Genomic DNA, 17,481 nt, shown 5'->3' with positions numbered 1-17,481 from the left:
CACGCACTCTGTTGCTTTCATAGAAGAGGTAAATTGAAGCTACGCGAACGTGCATGTCAGGGCAGCATAAGTGTGTCTGCAAGACTTCGGAAATTTGTCGTGCTGTTTTGAGTCTTCTACGCTCGGTTACCTCCGTGTTTCTAGAACACACTTCTAATGTCTGCCTTTCCAAGGTCTGCAGTGTACTCCTAGGCTGTCGCTAGGGGGGTGGACGCCAGCCTGCTGTCCCTGCTCTATGACGAAGCAGCGCATCTTGAGTATTAATACTTCCAAAACAAGAGAGTTCTCGGGAAAAGGAGAGCATAAAAGCTATGGTGTACAGGACCTTAATTTCGTTGAAGTCTTCTTCTGCTTGCGTTATATATTTCGATGACCACAATAACGTACTGCAATTTTTATAACTGTGAATGTCTCTGATAACACTGAGTTCCTGTGTTAAATTCACAAGCTCAGAGCAAGAAAGACGCTTCTACCACTGTATTCGTGGCACTGTCTGCTTGTTAAAAGGGGGTGGCGTCATTTTCTATAAGGATATATCTCGCTATATTATGCTCGCACGGGATTCAGTCCTGCTTCTGTCTAGAAGTGGCTTGTTTCCGGCCTAACCTTCTTCAAGCCTACACTGAGTCTTTGTTGATGCCTGGAAGCCTCAAATCGGAGTCATAACGAGACGACCGACATAAGCACAAAACATATGTTGTTGTACCTTAGTTTCGGAGTGGCAGGGATGCCCAGGAAGATAAGACGAGGGAAAGACGCCGCCGCGGCACCAATCGCAAAAGTGCGTACTTGCCATGCAAAACATCTGTGGCGTCTGATACGCTGTTAAGCTTTCGTAAAGGTCATTTAGACAAAATGGGATGCTCCATTCATCATCACCTCCGGAAGCATGCGACCACGCTGAGGGCGGATAATGAGGGCGCATAAGGAGTACGCTACTATTCTTGCAGATTCACAGCGCTATTCGGAATCGTGATTGTAATTCACCATGCAGGGACAAAACAGGACGCTTAATTTTACAAACTTCACAGATGGTTGAGTACGGTCATAAGACGTGCCATGGCGTGGCGACCCGTAACCTATTGGATATAACATATTTGGGTCACTGTCATGTGCACTAAGTGAAATGGCTAATGCCGGTCCGAGAGGAATCGACAACCGTTGAAGAGTAGTAGTATGCGGTGGCTTCCGCACCTTTTTGAATTGTCCGTTGAAGTCTGTTGGAGAAAATCACTACATCATGCCACGACACAAAGCAGTAATCAATCGTCTCTGATTGGCCGCACAGGTGACAGTTCACCGGCCATGCCACGAAAGCCCCCTTGGCGCCAAGCCAGGCGCTGACCGATACAGTAGAAGGGTGGAGGGTAAAGAAAGAGTTTTGCAGCTGAATTAGTATATATTCGTTGAGCTTGTTTCAATACACTGGAACCTATAAAAAGGTAATGCTGCCCATACACCGTCAGAGGGACAAGATATTCTATTAGTGATTTTGTCATCGTAAATAAACGCGAAATGTCAGGAAATCAAAGCTATCAGCGACCTCATTCAGTAAACCCCACAAAGCTTCCTCACGACCGTGAGCAGTCAAAGCAAACTAATAAGGCAAACGACCCTTTAGTCGCCTTCCAAGCACCGCCAGTAGAAAAGGGTGGCTTGCAGCTTTGAGGAAGAAAAACCATGAAACAAGGTCGTGATAAAACAAGTGAACAAGGCCGACTCCTGTAAAACCGGCTGAAAGACAAAAATTGTCTCTAGGCATCGGCTGTCAATGGGAGTGCCACAAAAGGGTCACGAGTAGTCTTTGCAAAATGTGTACCTTCTTCCTCGCACAGCGCATCACTTGCAACAAATAGGCAAGCTTTGAAACAAAGAAGATGTTGCAAATGTGGCTGTTCAAAAATCGACAGTTCCTCACCTATGCACGCCTGCGTTTGGCGCCTCACAGAAGAATTTGCGATTCGAAATGAGAACCACTATTCAGGATGTGATGAGTGAGAACACCAGGATGCTATAAGGAATCAGAGTCCCAGTTTATGCCACCACAGCGAATACGTTTCGTACCCCAGTAACCCTACCAAAATCCTCAAGATTTTCTAATATCCAGGGAAAGAGGCGGCCTACAATTATGCCCGAGGATTCGTCGACCGCGATGTAGTGTTGCCCGTCCTGTGGATGGCGAGTGATGGTATGGTTACACTTATGACATACCCATGCACTACCTCTTAGGTAGACTTCTATATCGCTTCGCACATAGTTCTCTCATCAAAGCCCAAGAGGTTGTGTGGAGGTAACTCCAAACGAACACATTCCACAACCGCGCGATGTATGCCCGCATATACCCTGGGTTCTACTCCCCTTCCTGTGAACAATGTGGCCAGCATGGTACTCTGTACCACATACTCTGAGCTTGCCCCAGGACTGCTCCCCTCGAGGTCTGCAGCTCTCGAATCTAGACCAGTGGGAGACCAGATTGCTCAGTTTCGACTCGGACACAAACATCCGGGTTGTGACAAGAGCCCTAGAAGTCGCCGAACGCCATGGGCTCATGGCCACTTGATGGGGCTATAACCTCCCACCATCTGCTACATTTGTAGGTGCAAATAAAGTTTATCCTTCTCCTCCGAAGTTTAGAGCCGCGCCAGAGTCACACAAGTGCACTGCTAAATGCAAAGCTTCAAGTACACTGCTTTCATTAGAACACAAAATGATGACCTCATAAAGATTGGCTAAAAGCCTCTTTTCCTACTGTTCAATTCAGAATCCTCGATCAGCTTATGATCTGATGACACTAAGGCACAAGGGTTCGAGATACAGAACTAATAAAGAGGGTGATAATGGGCAACCCTGCCGGACAGACGAGAATAGTGCAATCGGTTTTGGTAAGTTCCTAATTTACGGACATCTTGTATAAAACTATTCATGGCACAGAATAATGCCCTTAAGCAATACATCTCCAGTGCTTGCACGTTTCAAGACTACAAACGAAAATGCATGATACACCTTACCAACGTCCTTCGCAAGATCCTTCACAATTAAAGCAGCCTGACCGGCTTCAGCTGTTACTGATTCCAACACTGAATGTGCAATATATATATATATATATATATATGAGTTTTGATACTGCGGCCTCGAAAAGCACATGTTTGATGGGAGTCAATAAATCCAGCCGTACAAGCTAGACGAAAGTATTTTTGCAAATATTTTATAGCCTGCAATAATAAATCAAATGAGGCGATACCTTTCGACCGTCCTCAGCCGGCACTTTGGAAACTTGCACTTTGGAAACAGTAAAGCATGACCGGTATAAAAGGTGTAATACCATACAGCCATTCGAGCAGCATAAACTCCCTAGTTAACTTAGGTTGCGGCAGGAATTCCAACCGATGACCTGTAATCGGGGCTGCGTGTGTACACTGGGATGTGTGAGACAGTTACTGCAACTTCCTTTCCTCAAATGCAGTTTTCGTTTCCTTCATTAGGGCACTTCTCTCTCTCTTCTTTCACTCCAACCTACCTCCCTTTCCTAAAGGCGGGGTTCGGGTGCCCACCGAGATGTGAGAGAATTACTCAGGTTTCCTCTCTTAAAAAAATTGAGGGCCCGCTATGACTATCTAAAGCGCGTAGAGGCGAAAGCGTTTTCCGCACCACTTTGACTGCCTCTGTGACACTGGTGACGTCCCCACTGGATGACGTCAAACATAAATAATGAGCAATTACTGAGTAATGGCAAATCACTAATTAATGGCTAATTACCTATTAATGGATAAATACTAATTAACTGCTAATTAATGACGCTTAAGCTTCCCCTTAAGGGGTGGACCATGACAGCATGATGTAGCCTTGCCAGGGAGTCCACGGAACGCTACCACCCAGTCTAGTCTTGTGCTCGGCTCCTTACTTACACCATCGCAAATTTGACGACAAAGCCCTTGAGGTGGTTCTCCGTAAGATTTTCTCAACCTCCCGGTCACCACTTCCAACCAGCGCCTCCTGGGTCTGGGGATAGTCAACACCTTCGCAGAGCTCCGAGAAGCACACTTGACAAACCACTACACAAGACTCTCGAAGACGCCGTCGGGTCGCCGCCTGCTTGCCCGACTTCACCTCCACCATCCAACGCGGACGACAGAGCGCGTGCGCATCCGTGAAATCTGGAGATAGGCCCTGCACGTAAGCCCTCTTCCGGCCAACATGACACGAGACGACCATAGTGGCCGACGCCTCGCGCGGGCGGGAGCCTTGGCACTCTACTATGGAAACAAACGCGGAGTATTTTACGTGGACGCCACCGGCCCACACCATGGGGGTTGGTATACGGCCGCAGCCGTTCACCAAAACACCGCAGTGAACAGCCTTACGTTACGCCTTACGCCTTACAGCCTTACGGAGTGCCTCTCGTGCCCAACTTCATTTGCGTTGTTTGTTTTGTGCCGGTGCTGATGCTGACGGTTTTTTCCATAAGGAAATCGCAGATGTGCGAATAGACTCGGTGGCCGCAGTTTGTGCTTTGGAGGTTGTTGAGGATTGTGGAGTGTTTGACGTTGTCAAACGCTCCCTTGAGGTCGAGTGGTAAAAGCGCTCGGTTACTGTTTGTGCGTGCGGATCAATGACTTCGCGTTTGATTTGCAGAAGCACGTCATGGGTGGACAAGTGTGCCCTGAGCTCAAACATCGTGTGTGGCAATACCTCGTTGTCCTCAAGATATTTGGAGAGACGGGTGTGGACTGCCTTTTCCATGAGTTTGCCTGCGCAGGACGTGAGAGATATGGGGCGCAGGTTTTCGATGCTAACTTCCTTGCCGGGCTTCGGGATAAAGTGTACATTGGCTGTTTTCTATGCTTGTGGAATGTGCCGGTGCGCCAGCATTCGTTTACATAATCCGTAAGTTGCTGCATAAGCTCTATGCCGAGGTTTGCCAGAAGTCCGACCGTAATTCTGTCTTTAACCAGGGCTATGCCTCGGCTCATATCCGCTAGAGCTGCAATGATTTCCTCCAAAAGTGATGTCTCTGTCTAGGTTTTCGTTCGGTTCCCCCCGGTGCTCCTTATTGTAGGGTTGTGGGTCTCTCGCGGTGCAGATATAGCGACGCGTGAGTTCATCCACGAGTCCGTGATCCGTGCCTTGAAAGCTGTGTAGGGCTCGATGCAAATTTTTGTGTTGTTCACTCGTCGCTTTCGGAGGGTCAATTAGGCATCTCAGAAGGTTCCACGTGGCCTTAGTGTCTAGGTGGTCTTTGAGGGATTCGCACTTTGTTAGCCAGTTGGTGCGAGCGAGGTCCCATGCCTATTTTTCCGCTTGAATAGTAAGCTTGGCTAATCGAATTCTGAGTTTCCGATTGTGCCTTTGCTTTCTCGCCGCTTTATAAGACCACGTCTGGCTTCACAGAGATGTAGAAGGTGGTTGTCAACAGCTGGGTGGTCCTCCGTGGTGGCGAGAGATTTGTGAGCTTCTCTTTGAAGTCGAGAATGGAGGCCACCCAATCTTCGTAACTGGTTATTTGTTCCGGTGTTGCTAGTTTTGCGTCCTTCCTGAATGTCTCCCACTCTGCAATTCTAGCTTGCCCTCGTGGTTTGCTGCACTTGTTGCTTTCGAAGATGGTCTGCAACACGTAGTGATCACTGACTATTGTTTCTCCCTCACTGAGACACTCATAGCTGCGGGCATTGCGGACGAGCGTGAGGTCGGGGTAAGTATCCCGTGTTATGCTGGTTCCGACTCGCGTCGGGTGCTGCAGGGCCGTGAGTAGGGTCAGGACCATGTCAGCGATGGCGGAGGCTAGTTTTCTGCCTTTCACATCTTCCTTCATGTAACCCATAGGGAGCTACATATATATATATATATATATATATATATATATATATATATATATATATATATATATATATATATATATTGAGTATGTAGGCGCCCTTGCTGTTTCTGTGCTGTGGTAGTAGCTTTATGAAGGCATATTCAATGTCGCCGTCTAGATTAAGTTCTACAGTGGTTGCCGTGCATTATTTTTGGCCCAAGATGCATGTCGAGGGATTTGTTTGATGTGTTGAGTATCCTCTGATCTTAGCCTCCATATTCAGTTCTCGCAGGGCTATTATTTGCGGCGAGTGGGCATTATAGGCTATGTATTGTAGTAATGTTTCCCTCTTCCGTTTTAGTCCCCTGCTGTTACACTGTAGCATGATAAGCTTAGGTCTGGGTTGTGGCGCTACGCGATCGCCCCAGACGAACCCCCCGTCGTGTTAAACTCCACCACACTATCGCACTGTGCATTACAGAGCATAGTGCAGAGAAGTTCTATTTTCTCCATCCGGCGGCATTTCCCGCTCAGGGGTGTCTGCTTCGTAACGCAAATACGTTCTTTCCCACTGATTCTCATGTTAAATTTAGACCCACCCTCGAAATTTGGCCATACCCGTTCTGGACCAGTATCAATTTGCAACCATAACTGAGCGTGCCGGACACGATGACAACCTCCAGATTTGGTCTAGGGCATAGTAAAAATTTTGGCCGGGCCACCCCCGAAATCCGGCCTCAGATTAGAAACAAAATCGATAATCAATATTAATTGATCACGGCCGACAAGATGGCGACATCGAAATATAAACCGAGCCACTGTCCACACGTTATCGCTCGACCGTTAAATACCGCCTAGATCTTGTGTTGTCGAATCCCCTCGACTAGGCAGCAGCTAATCGTGTTAACGCATAAGACAACGTGAGGTCTCAAATCTTGCCGTAGCGAAGTGCTGTGAATTCATTTTACCCACATAAAGTGCATCAACCTTCACTGAAATTTTAGAGTGTAAGGGCGTTTTTCCGCTTCGCCTAAATGGAATTCCGTTTCCATTCACGTGTTCTTAATAGTGCCATTTTATGACTGTCTTGCGTGATTGACCACATACTGGCTATATTTCTCTATGCGGCTTCTCTCAGTGCAGCTTTACACGTTTTAGCACGTATATATATTTGGCGAGGTAAACTAGTCGCGGCACAGTGTAACAGGAAACAATTTTATTCTAACACTGACTTTAGCTTATGGCTCAATGATATCACGGTGTCTAATATGAGATATACGCGCACTTTTTGTGCTTAAACTTGCACAATTTCTTTAGCCCGAATATCACTTACTATTTAGAAATACTTACCGTCTGAGATTAGAAATGCAGCAAACTTTGCTTTTGGATCTTTCATGCGGCCCTTGACGTTTGAGACGCTAGTCGTCAATTCTTTCAGGCCCTTTTTGATGGACGTCCCGCCACCTGGAAAAAGGAAAGCTTAATCAGCTAGAAAACATTCCTTTTATGCCCTTTATAAAGTTGTAGTACCACACGTCTGGAGCTCTGAAGATTGCTCACGCTAAATGTGCTCGAAGTACACGGCCGCCAGTATAGTATAAATAAACATTCATATACGGTCGCTTAAACCGAGCTGTTTAACTTGTTTTCTTAAGGTCTGTCATAATTTTGCCTCTATGTTCAACGTGGGCGGAAGACTACGAAGTTTTTGCTGTCACTGGAGCAGAACAAGCGCGTTGAAGGATGCATATCCAAAGAACAGGTACAGGTTTGGTCGAAAGCTCCCAGGCCATGGGGTCTGATTTTAAGCGTTATAGACGGGCACTTAAGAAAGCTGCAAATCTACCAAGGTTATTAGAGGTGAGAATCATGCTTCCCCTACACTGTACAGATATCGTGAGCTTCGGGGTGTAGAAACTGCACCCTTGCATGCCTCAAAAGCAGACCCTGCCGCCTGAGATCTTTTCACCGACCCTGTACCTACTACTTATAGTCACTAGAAAGCGGGAAAATATAATTGGTGTTACGAAAAACCGACTCAGCAAAATCGAAATATCAATTCTAGGTTATTTTCAAAAACACCCACTATGGTCACTCTCTTAAACACTACCACGCTGACGGGAGTGAGGCTACACATTATAATTTGTAACTTATTACTGAAGGATGCCATGGCATCTCTTACATTACGACCTCCGCTCACAAAGTGATAGGTAGGGTTCGCCGCGAATTTCTCGCACAAAATTTATCAAATGCAAGATACTTAGGTGTGGGTAGTGGTGCAGCTAGTGATATGTTCAGTCAGTCACCACAAAAGCGTCACTATGCCACGGCGCGCCGCTCACAGATGCCGCGTAATTCGCCTTCAGTTTTTACGAAATCAGCCTAGAAGATCCGCAGCTGCCGCTTAACAACAATGACCGTACACCTTCCGCACACTGCGACTATGGTGAGTTGTAATGAATGGAATTTCCCACTAACTAATCTACACGTTTTCCTAAGGCAATGAGATGCCAAGGAAAGTGTACAGCTGCTCCAAACCAACAGATCACTACGCTGGCCAGCAGGAAGCTCAAGTCAATGTAAGATAAGATAGATAAGAAGTTTATTTATACAGGTACAAGTGTCTGGGAGAATGGCGAAAAGGCAGTGAGATGCCTGACAAAGCGCCATCCCCCCCTTCCCCCCCCCCTCCCAGAAGTTGACACTTGTTCAGACAATGCAGTACGAGCACCGGCAAAGCACACAGAGAAAGATTCAGAGGCAACTTTAACGACTTATTTAAAGAGCACATTCTACAAGTGAAAAGGGATTCTGAAAAAAAAGGAAAACTTCTTTAACATGTTTCTTAAAACGGCATAAAGCACAAGTCTAAGAACTTAAAATAAATATTTTATCCCGCTTCCCCGGCTTTACACCGTATTCCTTGAGCTAGGAAGAAAAGGGAAACTCGATGATTTTAGCTTGTACCGTCCCATCCAGCCGACACCTAAAGCACCTTGCCAGTGCTGTTTTTGCACTCAATTTATCAGGACATACAGACTGATAGCAGGCACATAATTTGCGGTCATCATCTACATCAGCCAGAATGCAGCACTGCAAAACTTAAACCTATTATATTTATATACATAGCTCCAATTTACCCTGTTTTGTTTCAGGTGGCCGCTTCCTCCCATGAAACTTCACAATTTCATCTGACGACCCTCGAAATCTATGAGCTGTGCTATGCATGCCCCCTCTTGGAATCTATTCCATAACCATATGAAAACTTGGAACACGCTTAAGCTTCGCCTTAAGGAGCGGAACGCGACAGCGTGTTGCAGCGCTACCAGGGAGTCCACGGAATGCCATTTCCCGTTAAGCGCGATGCCTTGCCCATTGGAAATAGCTTTGAACACAGCGCATTTTTTAGGCGAGGAAAGCTCATCTCCAAGAACAAGGGACACACGCTGCCTCTTTTAAATGGTCTCATTCTAATAACCTGCGTAAGCATTGCTTGCGGTGCAAATGTGACCCACTTTTTTAGAAAACTAAATTTCTTGGCCGTTCTAAAGGACCACTTGCAAGGGCACTTCTTGAGGCGTCATTTATTCATAGGTTAGGAAGCGATAAGTGCGTGAGTGAGGCGTGTATTGTTCTGTTGCGAAAGGAATCTATGTTTCTAAATGCTGCGTAATCTCATTAGTTTTGCTGCATGAAGGTATATGAGGCGCTTCCTGTTACTTTCCGTGCAATTTTGTCTGGTCCTTTAGCCCCACATTATATTGGTTCAAATTGTTTCTATCCTGCCCCCTCGTCTTAAACAGTGGTTGGCATAAGCATGCGCGTTCAGTCCCTCGAGCTCGTAATTCTGCTTCCGTTTCTTTCAGTTGCAAGTTGGAGCTCGTCGGGTTTCCATCTCTTGTGCTCTTTTGTCTCGCGCTAAGCCAACCTGCAAATCATGAACCACCAACTGGCCCAAAACTCCACTTTGCCAAATGCAAGAGTATGCAAATATCCCGAAAGGGTTCCACCTTCAACTATTCATACTTGTTAAACTCCAGTGCCATTTCAAGTGTTGAATCGTACCGATACTTAGGTGTTGTTATCCCCAACAAACTCAACTGGTCTGAACACATCGCGAAATTAATGACAGAGACATCCAAAACGCTTGCTTTCATTAAACGCTACCTTTCTCTATCTCCTGGTTGCATTAAAAAACTCGCCTACGAGGTGTTCGTTAGACCGAAACGAATATTCCAGCGCAATATGGAGCCCTTACTAGCAATACCTAACTGAATCGCTTGAAAGGATCCAGGATCGTGCGGCTTGCCTCATCTGTTCCGAATATGATGAACGGGATAACGTTAGTGCCATTAAATCATCCATTAGCCCTGGCTCATTAGCTCATCAAAGGAAGATTTCCCGGCTGTGCCTATTTCATAATCTATATTATAATCACCTTGACCTAGGAACCTTCCTTTTAGCACCACCTGTACGAACATCACGTCGCCTTTTAAATTCTATGAGCGTGCAGGGCATACCTGGTTCGTCAAACGCATTTAATAAGTCGTTCTTACCGTTGGCCATTGAAGAATGGAACTCAATTCCTGAATCAATAGTCAATGAATGTGAAAACTCTAAATTCAAGCAGCTAACACCAGCTCACTTTGCCCAATAATCTGCGAGTATGTTTTTGCAGGCTAGTTGGTGCCTAAGCATTTTGGGTTTTTTGCGCAAAAGACACGACACAAAAGAAACGAGGTAAACAGGACAAGCGCTTACTAACAACTCAGGTGTTTATTGACGGAACATTTGCTTAAATACACCAGCTGCTCTTATCAAACATGAAGAGGGAGAGAAGAGAATTCGCATACATATATATCAGATCAGCACAGATCCCATCATCGCACGAGTGAATGCATGTTTCGAGCTCTAATTCTGCGCAAGATAACTGATTTCTTTTTTTGAGAGCAAAATTCAAGGATTGCTGACACACGAGTTACCCGATTTTCTTTTCTCATTAGCCTCAATTATCTCTCTGCCAAGTTGTGTCTTGCACCGGCGCAGTACTGACGTTTTTTCGATCGCGGGAGTGCAGTTGCGGCAATTCCGAATATGGTCAATCATTTTGCTACCTGACTTGTTCTTGACATCTCTTGCGTGCTCCCTCAACCTTTCATTAAGGTACCTGCCAGTTTGGCCAATGTACTGCTTACCAGAGGCAAGCGGTATCGAGTACACAACGCTCTTTTTACAGGCCACGAATCGCTGCTGGTGCCGCTTCGAACAAGCGACGGCCGCATCCTCCGCATTCACTCTCCTGCAAATCCTGGAGAGTTTTTCTGGAGCGTTAAAAACCACTCTAACACCAGCCCTAGCACCGATCTTCTTAATATTATGCCAGATTCCGTGAATGTACGGAATAACCGCCACTTTCTTCCGGTCAATTTGAACGGGTATGCCGGCTGGTTTTTTCAGCAGGTTCTCGGCAGTTGATGCTGTATTTAAGCAAATGTTCCGTCAATAAACACCTGAGTTGTTAGTAAGCGCTTGTCCTGTCTACCTCGTTTGTTTTGTGTCGTGTCTTTTGCGCAAAAAACCCAGAATGCCAAATAATCTTATTATCTGTGAAGTATCAGCCCATGTATATGTGGTATTTTCTGCTTTTCCTTGTATGTTCTTTTTCTCCTCTTTGTAAGAATTATGCATATAAGACTTTGCATTGGATGTCTTATACACATATGCGGAAATGAATGGCATGGGTGTTTTTTTCGTCTTTCTTTCGTATTGTACTATCATTACCCACGGTTCTACACAAATACATCACGTTATTTTGCCTCTATACTTTTTATTTCCCTGTACAGTTAGATGGCCACGTGCATACATTACTCGTTACCCCCCCCCCCCCCCCCCTTTGTGTAATGCCCAACCCAGGGCCTTTAAGGGACAATACATAATGAGTGATGGTGATGATGATGAAACAACACATAGTAAATTGATTTGTTTAATTTTTAATACATTGGTGTCGGCGTTTTAGTGAAACAACATGTTAGCATTGAACTAGAACCCCGGTGCTCGCCAAGTAATGAAGCACCGCGTACACAGGGTTATAAGTTTTTCTAGCGCAGTCTCTCCACTCTCCCTGCAAAAAATTTGCAGTTACCTTATCCTTCCTAGACTATTTCTCCGTTTGCATTTTATGGAAGGCTTTCTTCACTTCCTCTTTTGTTACGCAAGGCATGTCCAATTTTCAGAAATCTCTGTCTTCCTTATTAACGTTCTGAATAATATGTCATTTTTAAAGATCTTCGTAGAATCCTTCGGTAATCTTATCTATATTGGGAATGGCATTGTCCCGTTTGTCTTTAAGTTCATACCCATGGTTTTGGAACTGATTAATTTCCCCTTGAACGCTTTTAGGCTACCTTCTTTCTTTAGAGGCTCTGTGTTGTGCGCGTACGGATAACAGACATTTCCGATTTCGGGAATGAAGGTACAAGCCAGCCAAGATCTAGACGATATTAAGGCGCGAGCAACCCTTCTTTGATGGGGCCCGGGCGTACCCACACGAGTGTACGATTGTGCATCTCACAGTGGGCCCTATAGACTTGTTTTAAATTTAGCTCTCTCGGCGCAGCCATATTTCCACTGGAGCTGTGTCAGAAGCGCTTCGACACTCGAATATCACACCGGCGGTTTTGGCTAATTGGGTGGCACAATCCAAAACTTATGCACGCTCTGTGAAGTGGTAAACAGTGAAAAAGTTTAGGGAGGCGAGCTGTACTGTCTACCTCGTTTTCAAGACAACGTTCGTGTAACGTTCGTGCTTTGTGCACGCGCCTGATCCCAGGGCCGAGAAGCAGTTTTCTGCCAATAAGAATTCGCTCCTGTCGCGCTGCGATTATTTAGCACTCGTGCTAAAGTGGGCAGGTTTGTGTAGTGCACTCAATCGGTTGGTGGCGTCTATTCTGCAGTGTTATGCCACACTAATACGCAACGGTGCAATTGTGTTTTCTTATTAAGCCGCGGAAGGAATTAAACAGAAAACAACTATTGGCCAAATAATTCTTTCAAGTAGCCGTAAAGAAATTCATCCTATAATCATACCCGCCACCCAATTGGTTCCTGTCGAGCGGCCTTGGTGCATCGAAAATTCTTTTTGACGTTGCGGGACGCCAACGCTTGAATAGACACGAATTTTTGGTCTTCTACGATATGTGTAATACCGAAAGTTCTCGGGAGGTTCTTATATCTTTACTACAAATGTCAGTAAGAAAGAGCCATTATATTGGGAAAAATCGGAACCCTTGCTATGAATTTACCAGAAAGCATATATTGCCGCCGTTTATTCAGATTTATGGCAGCAAGTGGGCATGTGCCGAAATTGCAAGTGATCTACATTAATTCCATGCATACATCTTTGTATATAATTTCACTCATTCGCTCGGCTTTAACTTCGCTATTAATTTTATCAATCATTCTGGTTCCGTTTTGGTGAGTTGTGCGTATAGTACAAACGAAAGGTGCGCATCGAACGGTTTTGGGAATTTTTTCTTAAAGACGAACAATGGAAAGCATAAAGACTGTGCACAAAAGCTACTGCGCATGGTACAATACGGTTTCTAAAATATGGCCCCCTTACTTGTGTAGTTTATGCTTCCGAGCCTTTGAAGCACAAAAGCTTCATTGGAGACTTCGGTGGGGTCTATTTCCAAGCTCGCATCCTTCGAGAAGACGATAGCCCCAACACGATGACCTTGTTCTGTCACCTTCACCTGATGAAAATAGAGAAGCAAGCACACACTGAAATAAAGGCAACCACGCTACTCCCTTCTCCCATGTTTTTAATAAAGTAATATAGTGACATTTTCTTGTTGAGAACAAGGAGCAGCGTAATTTTGAATCAGCGGATTCTAGTGAAAATCACTGACAGAAACGATTATGTTTCGGAAAGGTTAATGCTGGTCATAAGGAATGATAGTTCCAGTAAATCGTCTCTCTTTTACGTCAACCTGTTAGAAAGTGATTTCCATCAACGTCTACGTTTGTGAAGAAGCTGGCGACGCGTAATCGCCATTAGATATGACATTCAACTGAGGACAGTAAACAACAGAGCGGGCAGATTGAGGCACTGGCTTTAAACAAGAATTTTGCGTGGGCAGTGCATCCATTTTTCTTATAAAAAGATGTCATAACAGAATTTTTGGCCCAATAATTTCTGTAAGGCCTCCGAAAGTGACAACGGGTTCTCTGAATTCTCCTTTGCAACCAAAACTTAGCGATTTTTGCGAAACAGACCGATACCACGCGTAAATATCTACTGGCATCTAAACTTGAGATCACGCCAAATTACGGCGTTCGCAAACAATGCAAACCAATATATCAGAAAAAAATGGCCGGCGGTATAGCATTACTAAGCACGAAATATTGTGCGAAAGTACAGTTGTTTGCTTGTGCAGACCACCGCCACGTACCTGAATGCGGCAATGAGGTGTCAGCTTACCCAGGGGGTCAGTTTTGCGCGTGTCCAACTTTTCCATTCGTAAATGCCAGCTTACACAGTGTACGCAGACGACCTATGCTCCAGTGCCGGTCTCCTGACACATCGTTGTCTGCGCCAACTCGTGCACCGAGCATCTGTCTCTCACGACCGACATGATGATGATGATGATGTCCTCGGGCTGAACGACCGACATATAGCTCAAAGCGCGAATATTAGCCTTATAGTAGTGTTAGCTGATGAAGAACACTACGTTCAGTGCACCGCGTGATAGTGTGATGCTGCTTAACACGAGGCGTGGTCGACTCCATAGCTCTTTGCTCTATACAAACGCGTGTAATAAACACCATGCTGTAAAAAAAAAATACGGACATAGCCTGGCGCTCATGCGCAGTGACCAGCGAAGCTTACCTGTTCGCGCCGCCGGGTGTTCGACTCCCAGTAATAAAATATTTATTTTTCTTTATATATTTCATCTGACACAAACCCAGAAACAACGCAAGAGTTTGCTCGGTATTTTCCCATCGAAATACAGTTTATGCCCTAATCCTTTCGTCTCCGTTTTCGGGCGTCCTCCAAACTAAATGCGGCTGTGACCCGTAGCGAAGGAAAAGCAATGTAATAGACAAGCACGGTTTAAAAGCCACAGCACAGGCGTTTAATTGCATTATTTTTAGTCCAACACCCTTCTCTATTGCGTGGCTTTTTTCCTGGCCGCAAGTGAACGAATTATTCCGGACTACAATTCTGGCTAAGTTCTCTTTCACCTCTTTACACTCCTTGTAAACCGATTTGCAATCTGTCGCGTCCGTGACAGCAACATACTCAGCAATCCTGGGCAAAAGCATTTTTCAACGGGAAAGAATTTATGAGCGGAATTTTTTCACATATTGTAAGATTTCGCTGCAAGCATCAATATATCCGCACATCTCCCGTCCAGTGAGCGGGGTGAGCAGGCGGGATCTTCAAACCTGTAATCGAACACATTTCCTAATGACTGCAGAAAAACCTGAAGGATCTTGCCTATAAGTAAGCGTAGAAATTTAATGTTGCCGACATTACCCCACCGTACTTTATCTACGTGCTTCAGTTCCAACGGGCTGCATTTTACAAAAAGCGGCTCTCATAAGCAATAAGGCTTTGTAGGCCGCCAGTATTTCAAGAATAAAGTTTGGCTGAAGCTCCTGGCCTCAGTATGCACCACATGCTTAGCGTCTTCATCAAAGTGGACAAGAACTATTTGTGCTTGGAAGCCGCATTTATATTCTATCGAGGTGTCGATTTTTCGTGTCTTCGACACAACGTGTTCATTTTGCAGGTGTCAAAAGCATGGCACCTGCTTTCTTCTCACAAAGTTCTTCACAAAGCGCATGTAACTGGCGCGTACTACCAGCAACTGACAGGCAGTTCTTTTTTTCTTTGGAAGGCGGCGCGAATAGCATGATAGCAGCAATCTACTTCGGTCACAGCGTAGGGCTTTCTTGCGTATAGAGCTTCCGAAGAAATGATCCTCCTTCAGTGCTTCTCCACCCGCAGTGCCTGTCATGAAGGCCGAATATCTTCCGATAATACTGTAACCCGCTTCTGTCCCTCTGCGAAGTTCTGAGAAAATAACACATCGTTGTCAAGGCGTGTCAGGCCAGTCTGTCACTTAGGCCTGCGCGCACCGTGTTTGTAGCTCGCATAAACGTCGCAGTGGGGCCTAGTACAAGAGACAAACTTCAACCCGGATAAATATTCTGGCATGACTATTAAAGGCCGTCTTCTTTCCGTCTTAGTCATTGGCTTTGTGGGAAACCTGCCCCCCCCCCCCCCCCTTTGTTTTAGACACGGCTGACCATGTGCATCATCGTTCGTCAGGACACCATCGGCTTGGCGAGGAGAAAGTCTTCCTTAAGGGGGAACCGGAAGCAGCGACCGGAGCGCCACCTCGAGGGTTACGCGCAACTCCGCGGAGCTGGCGATTGTCTCTTCGTAATCCGAACAGTGACACGATCGGCTGCAGTCTCTCGCTCTCGTCACCTTCCGGGGCAGGCGCACTGAGATCCGTTGTGCGTTGCCGCTGGCCTTGTGGTTCCACGCAGCAGAACGAGCACAACAAACACGCGCTCTCATCAGCCGCTAAGTCGGAAGTCCTTTTTACGTGGCCTTTTATTTCCGAGAAATGCCTCATTGATATTGTCACGTTGTTGTGACGGCAGTCCAGCGGTCAGGAAGACACCAGAAAGACTTGTAAACGAAGCTCTTTATTTGGGCTGACTTGCGCCCTCAAAAGAACTGAATCACTCGGCGGCGGCGTAAGCAATAGGCGTGCTCGGCGGTCGTCGAACTACGAATGCCCGCCGCTCGCGGCATCGCTCAATTTAAAGCCGGCAAGGAAACTTCCAGATAACAGGTCAAGATCTTCTACGGTAATCCGGAAAAACCTAGATGCAGCCTTTCATGGCTGCGAACAATCGTGATTAGTCTGGTCGCTTCTCGCGTCACGAACAAAAGTGATAACGACCCTTTCCTGCTGCCTTGAGCGTGAACGAACAAATACTGCAATGATACGTGGCATTACCCCCCTTCCAAAGAAGCATCGTCTCGATGCTTTAAAATGAGAATAAACACGGACAATGAAAACTTCCAGTCCTTTAGCGTTCATAATATGGCTTCACGCGTACGACATGTACGACTTCCGGGCGTGTGCGGCGTCGCTGAGATGCTGTCGTGCCGTCGGGGATGACTTCATAGTCGAGGTCACCGATGCGACGGAGAACCTTGTACGGGCCAAAGTAGCGTCGCAGCAACTTTTCGCTCAATCCACGGCGGCGAACTGGCGTCCATATCCAAACCCGATCACCTGGCTTGTAATGCGTGTCTCGTCGGCGCAGATTGTAGCGTCGGGCATCGGTGTGCTGCTGGTCTTGAATGCGAAGCCGCGCAAGTCTTCGGGCTTCCTCGGCGCGATGAAGGTAGGCGGCGACGTCGAGGTTGTCTTCGTCGGAAACGTGCGGGAGCATTGCGTCGAGTGTTGTCGTGGGCTTCCTGCCGTATACCAGCTGGAATGGGGTAAACCTGGTTGTCTCCTGGACGGCAGTATTATAAGCGAAGATCACGTAGGGCAGAATGGAGTCCCATGTCTTGTGTTCGGCGTCGATGTACATGGAGAGCATGTCTGCGATGGTCTTATTCAGACGCTCTGTGAGTCCGTTGGTTTGTGGAT

The 17,481-nt window shown here is 46.2% G+C and overlaps 1 protein-coding gene across 1 annotated transcript in view; it reads right to left on the bottom strand.

Moving 5' to 3' along the window:
• The window catches only part of LOC149360634 (complement factor B-like), a 135,790-nt gene that overhangs the window by 59,898 nt on the left and 58,411 nt on the right, over positions 1 to 17,481 (bottom strand). Inside the window, exons 11-12 of the mRNA XM_089572422.1 lie at positions 13,416 to 13,548; positions 7,145 to 7,258 (exon numbers count right to left, since the gene is read on the bottom strand). Of these exons, the coding sequence (XP_089428548.1) occupies positions 7,145 to 7,258; positions 13,416 to 13,548 (247 nt within the window). The remainder of the gene's footprint in view (positions 1 to 7,144; positions 7,259 to 13,415; positions 13,549 to 17,481) is intronic.

The sequence above is a fragment of the Amblyomma mixtum genome, chromosome 2, assembly GCF_055824585.1.
Source record: "Amblyomma mixtum isolate Tamu chromosome 2, ASM5582458v1, whole genome shotgun sequence".
Taxonomy (NCBI): Eukaryota; Metazoa; Arthropoda; class Arachnida; order Ixodida; family Ixodidae; genus Amblyomma; species Amblyomma mixtum.
The sequence above is the reverse complement of the archived record's forward strand: the minus strand, read 5'-3'. Positions and strand labels throughout refer to the sequence as shown.